Raw genomic sequence first — 10,617 nt, 5'->3', positions numbered from 1 at the left:
TAAAGAGGCGGCGTTTCACCATGTTGGCCAGGCTGGTCTCAAACTCCTGACCTCAGGTGATCCACCCGCCTTGGCCTCCCACAGTGCTGAGATTACAGGTGTGAGCCACCACGCCTGGCCTCATGATTTGCTATTTTTAATTCCACCAGTTTGAGTGGGCTGGAGAAAATCCAAAGCAAATGGCTCCCTCTAACATTCACACAAGGAAAGACCTGTTTGAGCACCAGGACCACCCCGGGAGGCTCCTTGTGTGTCTGAGCCCCAATCAAGGCCACACAAAGCGAAGCCTGGAGTGTAAGCTTCCAGTGTCCATAAAGCAGACAGCCTCAAAGAGCAGACAGTCGGGACACCGAATCAACATCGAAGCAAGAAGCAGACCACACACAGAAAGAGATGGGAGCTCACCTTGACCTTCGCAAGGTCAAAGCGTTCCCAGCTTCCAGGTGGCATGCAGCCTGCTCAGGAGGGGCAGGGATAGCAGGACAGAGGGGAGGGGATGAGACAGTGGCTCTCTGTGTCATGTGGATATCATGACCAAGTTACGAGGTTGTTACTTGAGAAATCATCGTAACCTGATCGCTGTACCCCTACAGCCAGACCGAGATTCCACCTCCCCGGGACATGCGGGCGTCACACCAAGCACAGACACAGCAAACAATGCATAACCTACTCTTTAAACATTTCATCTTTTCTTTCAAGCCTGCAATATAATAAGGTGGAGTTATTAAACCACATAGACACACAAAGCCAAGAGGGTAGGAACATTTTCATTTGTCAACTTAACCAAATAAAAAGCCTCCTCGGCCGGCTGCAGTGGCTCACGCCTGTAATCCCAGCACCCAAGGAGGCTGAGATGGGTGGATCCCCTGAGGTCAGGGGTTTGAGAACAGCCTGAACAACATGGTGAAACCCTGTCTCTACTAAAAATACAAAAAATTAGCTGGGCGTGGTGCTGGATGCCTGTAATTCCAGCTACTTGGGAAGCTGAGGCAGGAGAATCTCTTGAACCCAGGAGACGGAGGTCGCAGTGAACTGAGATCACGCCATTGCACTCCAGCCTGGGCAACAAGAGTGAAACCCCATCTTGAAAAAAAAAAAGTCTCCTCATGTTTTCAGGAGGGAAAAATATGAATATATGTTATATTTATAACAAATGATATAAATGTTATGATAAATATGTAGTATATACGGTCATGGATTGCTTCATGACAGGGACACATTCTAAGAAATGTGTCATGAGGAGATTTTTGTCATTGTGTGAACATCACAGAGGGCACTTACAAAAACCTAGGTGCTCTAGCCTCCTACACACCGAGGCTATCTGGCAGAAGCTACTGCTCCTGGGCTGCACACCTGCAGAGCACGTGACTGTGCTGGACCCTGCGGCACTGACACACGGTCAGTATTTGCATACCTAAATATTTCTAAACATGGAAAAGTTACAGTCAAAATACAGTATTATCTATTGTTGTTTTTTGTTCGTTTGAGACAGAGTGTCACTCTGTCACCAAGGCTGGAGTACAATGGTGCAATCTCGGCTCACTGCCACCTCTGCCTCCTGAGTTCAAGCAATTCTCCTGCCTCAGGCTCCCAAGTAACTGAAATTACAGGTGTGCACCACTACACCCAGCTAATATTTTTTGTATTTTTAGTAGAGATAGGGTTTCACCATGTTGGCCAGGCTGGTCTTGAACTTCTGACCTCAGGCGATCCATCCCCCTCAGCTCCCCAAAGTGTTGGGATTACAGGCGTGAGCCACCACACTGGCCCAGTATTATATTCTTATTTTCAATATATATATGCATAGAATCACATAAGTGTAATTATCTCTACAGATATTCAAACATTTCATTCCCTTTTTTTGTCTTTTTTTGAGACGGAGTCTCACGCTGTCACCAGGCTGGAGTGCAATGGCATGATCTTGGCTCACTGCAACCTCCGACTCCCTGGTTCAAGCAATTCTCCTGCCTCAGCGTCCTGAGTAACTGAGACTACAGGCATGCACCACCACACCCAGTTAATTTTTGTATTTTTAATAGAGATGGAGTTTCACCATGTTGGCCAGGATGGTCTCAATCTCCTGACCTTGTGATCTGCTATCTTGGCCTCCCAAAGTGCTGGAGCCACCTCACCCAGGCAACATTTCATTCTAAAGTTTCCAAAGTCTCAAAGGTTCGTCTTGCACACTTTAAATGCACTGAAATAGTACGCACACAGTTAATGGGCCAAAACGTCATTGGAATCTAAAGGCTGGTCCTATCAGCTCACGGGAGGCCCACATTCTCAGCGTGACGCCATGCAGGGAGCCTTCGGGTACGGCCTCTGTTCTTATTGACCTGATGGCAGCTGAAGACTGGCTGGAGGCCTTCCTCAGCACACGAAGGCATTTTTCACACCTCTTTGGGGGAAAGGGGTAAATCAGAGGAGGTGAGGAGAGGAGGGCAGAACTACCCAGATGGGCAGAGCGGTGACTCTGGAGAGGGCGGAGGGCAAACAGTAGGAGCCCGGCTGAGCTCCCTGGACCCCGTGTTCATCTCCAACGCACTGAGGAGTTCAACAGCGGGCTAGAGTAGAGGCAGGACTGCAGAGCCAGTAACTGATGAAGGGGCGCAGCTCCCAAACTTAGCCATGCAGATGAGCTAAAGTGGTGTACCAACCAGGAACAGTGGCTCACACCTGGAATCCCAGCACATTGGGAGGCCAAGGCAGGAGGATCCCTTGAGCCCAGGAGTTCAAGACCAGCCTGGGCAACATAGCGAGATGCTGTCTCTACAAAAAATAAAAAATATTAGCCAGGAGTGGTGGTGAGCGAGAGTCTGAGGTGGGAGGACCCCTTGAGCCTGGGAGGTTGAGGGTGCAGTGAGCTATGATCACATCGCTGCACTCCAGCCTGGGCAACACCATGTCTCAGAAAATAATAATAATTGGCTGGGTTCAGTGGCTCACGCCTGTAATCCTAGCACTTTGAGAGGCTAAGGCAGATGGGTTGCCTGAGCTCAGGAGTTTGAGACCAGCCTGGGAAACACAGTGAGACCCTGTCTCCACTAAAATACAAAAATTAGCCAGGCAGGACAGTGTGTGGCTGCAGTCCCAGCTACTCAAGAGGCTGAGGCAGGAGAATGGCTTGAACCCAGGAGGCAGAGGGTGCAGTGAGCCGAGATTGCGCCACCGCACTCCAGCCTGGGGGACAGAGTGAGACTCTGTCTCAAAAAAAAGTGAGTACAGAGCTCTGCCCAATGTGTCAACCCAGAGCATCCACTGAGGCCTGGGTCAACTCAGTGATTACTGCGTGGCCACAACCAAGGCGACTCTGTCTTGGACAGAGCCAGGAGATCGCACTCCACATCAGAGGGCCACCCCACCTACCTCCATTTGCCAGGAGGTGTTCCTGTGCCTTCCCCTTCGAGTCCTCCATGACTTCCACCACGCTCTGAGCCATTCTTCTTATGAGGCTTTGCAGAGAGAAGAAAAAGAACCAGTTAGAATAGGAAGCTGTCCTCAAAATACTGTCACAAGCTGCTGGCAGGAAAAGTAGACGGTGACCCCCTCCAGGGGAATACTTTGGCAAGATGTAGGAAGAGGGTTAAAATACTAATAGCCTTTGAACCAGTCATTCCACTTCTGGGAAACTATCTTAAGGAAACGGGACAAACAGAAAAAGCTTTCTGAATAAAACCATGTTCTTCGCAGCACATTGCTGACAATAAAGAACTAGAAGCAGCTGGAAGGTTTGACAATAGGGAATTGTTTAAATGATGGTGTATCCGCTGAGGGATGGTTAGGCAACCATTGAATATAAAGCTTCACAGAACTCATACTATGGAACAGGGCGTGTACTATAATGTTGGAAAACACCGAAGTACACAATCCTACAGGAAGCATGGGCACTGGCTCCAGCTTCGTGGGCGTGTTTCTCCTACTTTACGTGTTTTCCAATTGTAATCTGGCGTTGTTTACATAATTAGAAAATTAAAACTTTTTTCTCTGAAAAACATACTGAAGGCTTCAAAAAGTACAGCCTTTGAAGCAAAAGGGCTCAAATTGGCCACAACTCTGCCAATTACCAAATGTAGAATTTTAGCCTTTTTTTTTTTTTTTTTTTGGAGACAGTGTCTTGCTCTGTCACCCAGGCTGGAGTGTAGTGGCGCAATCTCGAGTCACTGCAACCTCTGTCTCCTGGATTCAAGTGATTCTCCTTCCTCAGCCTCCCAAATATCTGGGATTACAGACATGCACCACCATGCCTGGCTAATTTTTATATTTTTAGTGGAGACAGGATTTCGCCATGTTAACCAAGCTGGTCTCGAACTCCTGACCTCAAGTGATCCATCTGCCTCGGCCTCCCAAAGTGCTAGGATTACAGGTGTGAGCCACTGCACCCTGCCAATTTTAGCCAAATTGGTGTAATTTCTTTGAGCCTCAGTTCTCTTACCTATAAAATGTGGATGATACTCATTTTACAGGATGATTATTAATATTATTAATATTATATTAATAACCTATCATTTCATAGCAAGGAGAGTCTGCTCCAGGAGGCTGGGCAATTAGAACTCCAGTTGGAAAACAAGTCAAACTAGGATCAAAGTCTGAAAGTTACCAGGATCCAAAGCGTTGCCTCAGGCTCTCTCTCCACATTCTCCCCACCCTCAGGAGGGAGGTGGTGTTTGCAGGAAGGAAGGCCTCAAGTCACTGAATCCTACATGGAATACAAGGTCTACCACTGCTGCACACACTGGCAGCTCAGACCAGAGCCCAGAGGCCTGGGGCCAACAGAGAAAGCAGAGGCAAGGACACAGGAGGCCCTGATAAAAGCAAAGGAGGGAGGGACAGAGGTAGCACCTGGCTTTCCTGACTTCCAAAGCCATGTGGTCCTGGTCAAAAATGGAAAAATACAAGTAGTGAACAAAAATTGAACAACCATACTCCCCAACCCAAGAGGAAACACTTTGCATCCTGGCATATTTCCAAAGGTTTAACACTTGCGTGTCTTGTATGAGTTAAAGTTTATTTTATTTTATTTTTTTTTTTTGAGACAGAAGAGTCTCCCTCTCTGTCTCCAGACTGGAGTACAGTGGTGCAGTCTCAGCTCACTGCAACCTCCGACTCCCGGGTTCAAGGGATTCTCCTCCCTCAGCCTCCTGAGTAGCTAGGACTACAGGTGCATGCCACCATGCCCAGCTAATTTTTTGTATTTTTAGTAGAGATGAGGTTTCACTGTGTTAGCCAGGGTGGTCTCAATCTCCTGACCTCGTGATCCGCCCACCTTGGCCTCCCAAAGTTCTGGGATTACAGGAGTGAGCCACCACGTCTGGCCAGGTCTTTCTTTCTTTTTTTTTTTTTTTTTTTGAGGCAGGATCTCACTCTGTCACCCAGGTAGGATGGGAATACAGTGGTATGATCATGGCTCATTGCAGCTTCAACCTCCTGGACTCAAGTGATCCTCCATTTCATTTTTAAATTTTTTTTGTAGAGATGAGGTCTCACTATATTGCCCAGGCTGGTCTTGAACTCTTGGGCTAAAGTGATCCTCAGGCCTCAGCCTCCCAAAGTGCTGGGATTACAGGCATGAGCCACTGCACCCAGCCAGCCAGAGTTAAGGTCTTCTTTTCATAACACTTATTTAATGGAGTCGATGAAGTATTGAACATCTATAATCGTTGTCTCATTTAATCCTCACAAAAATTCCCAAAAGTTGGATATTATCTCTTTGTACAGATGGAAAAACTGAGGCCCAGAGAAGTAATTTGCCCCACCCCTTCCAACAATCCAGTCTGTATGTGGACTCCAAAAGCGGGTGTCTCAGCCACCAGGACACACTGCTATCTTTACCGTCACTGTGGCCCATCCTGGACAGTATGATGGCATTTCTTAGCACAGTAGTTAATAGCATCTTACTGGCCATTACCTTGGATAGGTTACCTAGCTCATCTGTTTCGTCTATAAAATGTTTTCAATTTTTTACTGTTTTCAGCTGTAAAATGGGGATGATACTCTTTACCTCACAGGGTTCTTCATGGAGTTTGGTGCCCAATACCATTGTAAGGTATCAGGAGTCTGCGAAAGACATCTTGAGGTACGCTCTAGGCAACCTGGGTGGACTGTTTTGGGTTCTCTGTCCTGTGACTCCTGTGTAGATTTGGCAGGAGATCAGAGGGAGGGAGAGTCTGGTCCCCTCCCATTCCAGCAACCTCAGTCCTCTCCTCCCTGCCAGCCTAGGGGTTGTGACGATGTCTCTCCACCAGCCTGGGATCCTGCCTGGTCACTGTGATTCTCCTACAGTGCACACATAACTCTATCTCCCTATAAGGAGCCCCTCCTCAAATTATCCTAACGCAAATGCATCTTCTGTTGGGAACCCTGACTCCACAGATTCATTCATTCGTTCATTTAGCAAATTTCATACATCAAACAACGACTATGTGCCAAGCACTGTTCCAAAATGTTATGGAGAAAAAAAAGTCCCTGCCCTTTCGGAGTTCCTATTTCAATGCTGCCAATGATTCCTCTTTTATCCTTACCACGACACATGGAAGTTGCTGTCTCCTATCACAGCATCCCCTATAATGTTGTGAGTAGTTATCTGTTTACATAAATCCAGCACCTACCGCAGTGCCTGACTCACAGCAGCTACTCAGCAATGTCTGTTGAATGAATCAGTGAATTATGGCACCCCTACATGCTTCTGTCCTAACAGATCTGAAAAGAGAACTCACTTGTCATGTTGCTAATGAGTGTTTAGCGCTCTTGGTCCTAGCCTCTATGAAGTTTTGTTTGCTTTGCTTTGTTTTTTGTTTCTGAGACAGAGTTTCACCCTGCTGCCCAGGCTGGAGTGCAGTGGTGCTATCTCGGCTCACTGCAACCTCCACCTTCCAAGTTCAAGGAATCCTCCCGCCTCAGCCTCCTGAGTAGATGGACTACAGGCACCCGCCACCGCGCCCCATTAATTTTTGTATTTTGCGTAGAGACAGGGTTGCCCAGCCTGGTCTCGAACCCCTGACTGCAAGCAATCCACCTGCCTCGGCCTCCCAAAGTGCTAGGATTACAGGCATGAGCCACTGCACCTGGCCTGTGAACACCTCTTCACATAAAAAGAGTGCTTCCTCATTCCTTTCATTTTCTGCATAGTATTTCATTTCATGTCTGTATCATAACAAATTCTCTACTAGTGGACATTTGAGTTGTTGCCACTTTGATATGGCATTACAATAATACATACGTTTTTGCCCGTTTGTACAGGTATATATAAAAAATAAGTTGCCTGAATCAGAAAGCTGAACTTTGTTAATAAATTTTTAAAAATAAAAATAAATTTAAAAAGAAAAATTAAGTTTCTAAGAAAGCAACTTCTGGAATAAAGAGTATGAACATTTACAGTTTTAACAAGCAGGGCTAAACTACCCCACACATGTACAAAGTCAATGTACACTCACGCCCCAGCGTATGAGACTGCCTGCTTCCCTAAACCCTTGCCAACATAGGTATTATGAATCTTTTTAATCTCTGCCAATCTGATATCTGAAAAATTATATCACATTGTTGCTTTGATTTGCATTTCTTTGATCATCAGTGAGGCCAGACGTCCTTTCTCATGTTTGACTCTATAAAAGGCTTTTCTTCTTCTGTAACTAGCATGTTCATATATTTTGCCAGTTTTTTACTGGCTTGTTCGTTTAAAAAAATATATTTTTGGAGGGCCAGGGTCTTGCTATGTTGCCCAGGCTGGTCTTGAACTCCTGGCCTCAAGCAATTCTCCTGCCTCAGCTTCTCAAAGTGCTGGGATTACAGGCATGAGCCACCATGCCTAGCCTCTTTTAAAACTTTTTATTTATTGATATATATAAAATTTTAGGTGTTTTGAAGACTGTACTCTTGAGACAATGTTTTGAGCTAGGTGACATCCCCATTTTAGAGATGAAAAAGAATTAAGACTTACAGAGCTAAAGGTTACCCTACACAGTAAGCTAGTGCCGAAGCAGAAATTGATAATAAATCATAAATCTACACTACTCCAAGGCCCATGGAGATTTGCTCTCCCATGCTGGTCCAAAGTAAACTCTGACCTTAGGCCATCCACCCGCCTCAGGATCCCAAAGTGCTGAACTTTGTTAAAAAATAAACAAATTTTGCCGGACGCGGTGCCTCAAGCCTGTAATCCCAGCACTTTGGGAGGCCGAGGCGGGTAGATCGCGAGGTCAAGAGATCGAGACCATCCTGGTCAACACGGTGAAACCCCGTCTCTACTAAAACTACAAAAAATTAGCTGGGCATGGTGGCGTGTGCCTGTAATCCCAGCTACTCGGGAGGCTGAGGCAGGAGAATTGCCTGAACCCAGGAGGCGGAGGTTGCGGTGAGCCGAGATCGCGCCATTGCACTCCAGCCTGGGTAACAAGAGCAAAACTCCGTCCCAAAAATAAATAAATAAATAAATAAATAAACAAATTTTTAAAAAGAAAAATAAATTTAAAAAGAAAAAATAACTTTCTAAGAAAGCAATTTCTGTAGGAAAAGTCTAGGTGCAGTGGCTCACACAGCTTTATGTAAAATACCAGAAAAAAATTTATATTAACCCATAAAAGATGGACAAACTATACTTTTAATGAAAAAAGCAATTGTAAACAATATATAAAGACCTTGATTGGGATGCTTGATCCTGGTCAACATCATTGGGACATCCATGGGACACTGCTGCTATCATTACGGATGAATGATATTTGTCAAAACTCACCAGCCTGTTCACTTAAGATGTGTACCTTTCACTGTATGTATCTTTTACCTTGTTAAAACAAACAAAAAAAAAATGTTTTTTTAAGCAGACACCGCCTTAGTCAAGTGACCACAGTTAGCATCATATGCATGGAAAAGACCATGTGGTCAGGAGTTCCAGACCAGCCTGGCCATCATGGCGAAACCCCGACTCTACTAAAAATACAAAAATTAGCTGGGCATGCTGGCTGGCGCCTGTAATCCCAGCTACTTGGGAGGCGAAGGCAAGACAATCACTTGAACCTGGGAGGCAGAAGTTGCAGTGAGCAGAGATTGGGTCACTCCACTTCAGCATGAATGACAGAGGGAGACTCTGTCTCAAAAAAAAAAAGAAGAAAAAAAGGAAATAAAAGAAACTGAAAATAAAATAGGAAATCATAATAAATAATAAAAATAAATAAACCTAGCAGCATTATTAACCATAGCCAAGGCCGGCCGGGCACGATGGCTCACACCTGTAATTCCAGCACTTTGGGAGGCCAAGGTAGGTGGATCACAAGGTCAGGAGATCGAGACCACCCTAGCTAACACAGTGAAACCCTGTCTCTACTAAAAATACAAAACATTAGCCTGGCATGGTGGCACACACCTGTGGTCCCAGCTACTCAGGAGGCTAAGGCAGGAGAATCCCTTGGACCTGGGAAGCAAAGGTTGCAGTGAGTGGAGATAGTGCCATTGCACTCCAGCCCGGGTGACAGAGTGAGGCTTCATCTCAAAAAAAAGAAAAAGAAAACAATAGCTAAGTCCAGTCTCAGTAGCTTACACCTGTAATCCCAACACTTTGGGAGGCAGAGGTGGGTGGATCAAGAGGTCAAGAGATCGAGACCAGCCTGGCCAACATGGTAAAACCCTGTCTCTACTAAGAATACAAAAATTAGCTGGGCATGGTGGTGCACACCTGTAGTTCCAGCTACTTGGGAGGCTGAGGCAGGAGAGTCACTTAAACCTGGGAGGTTGAGGTTGCCAAGATCATGACACTGCTCTCCAGCCTGGGCAACAGAATTAAACTTTGTCTCAAAAACAAAAAACATATAGCCAAAAGATGGGAGCAACCCAAGCATCCATCAGTGGCTGAGTGGATACATAGAACGTGGTGTGTCCGTACAGTGCAATACTATTTAGCCTTAAAAGGAAGGAAATTCTGGCCAGGTGCAGTGGCTCACACCTGTAATCCCAGCACTTTGGGAGGCCGAGGCGGGTGGAACATGATTTCAGGAGTTCCAGACCAGACTGTTCAACATGATGAAACCTCATCTCTGCTAAAAAATAAAAATTAACTGGACATGGTGGCTCATGCCTGTAATCCCAGCTACTTGGGAGGCTGAGGTAAGAGAATTGCTTGGACAGGGACCCAGGAGGTGGAGGAAGCAGTGAGCCGAGATCATGCCTCTGCACTCCAGCCTGGGCTACAGAGAAAGACTCCTTCTCAAAAAAAAAGGAAGGAAATTTTGACACATGCTATAAGACATGGAAGTCATTATGCTAAGTAAAATGAGCCAGCCAGAAAAGGTCAAACACTATATGATTTCACTCATAGGTGGTGCCTAAAATAGTCAAATTCATATAGACGGAAAATAGAAAGGTAGTTGCCAGGGCCTGGGGGAGGAGGAAATGAGGCATCATTGTCTAATGAATACAGTTTCAGTTCTGCAAGATGGAAACAGTCCTGTGGGTGGAGGGTGGTGATGGCTGTGCAGCAGTGTGAACATACTTAATGCCACTGAGCTGTACACTCAAAAATGGTTGGCCGGGCGTGGTGGCTCACGCCTGTAATTCCTGCACTTTGGGAGGGCGAGGGGGATGGATCACCCGAGGTCAGGAGTTCAAGACCAACCTGGCCAGCATGGTGAAATC

General features: G+C 46.0%; 1 protein-coding gene across 8 annotated transcripts in view; it reads right to left on the bottom strand.

Annotated features, from left to right (window-relative positions):
• ATP6V1C2 (ATPase H+ transporting V1 subunit C2) overlaps positions 1–10,617 on the bottom strand; it is a 62,008-nt gene that overhangs the window by 25,672 nt on the left and 25,719 nt on the right. For 5 of the 8 annotated variants that reach the window (XR_005199607.1, XM_017525659.2, XM_017525605.2 and 2 more), the window contains exons 4-5: positions 3,367–3,452; positions 671–700 (exon numbers count right to left, since the gene is read on the bottom strand). The exons of 1 other annotated variant lie outside the window; for it this stretch is intronic. Coding sequence is in view for 6 of the 7 variants with exons in the window: in XM_017525659.2 (XP_017381148.1) it covers positions 671–700; positions 3,367–3,452 (116 nt within the window). In the remaining variant the exon portion in view is untranslated. The remainder of the gene's footprint in view (positions 1–670; positions 701–3,366; positions 3,453–10,617) is intronic. 2 more of the 8 variants (XM_017525614.2, XM_017525650.2) reach the window with 1 other exon arrangement.

This window comes from Cebus imitator, unplaced genomic scaffold, assembly GCF_001604975.1.
Source record: "Cebus imitator isolate Cc_AM_T3 unplaced genomic scaffold, Cebus_imitator-1.0 Scaffold1, whole genome shotgun sequence".
In the NCBI taxonomy this organism is placed as follows: Eukaryota; Metazoa; Chordata; class Mammalia; order Primates; family Cebidae; genus Cebus; species Cebus imitator.
The sequence above is the reverse complement of the archived record's forward strand: the minus strand, read 5'-3'. Positions and strand labels throughout refer to the sequence as shown.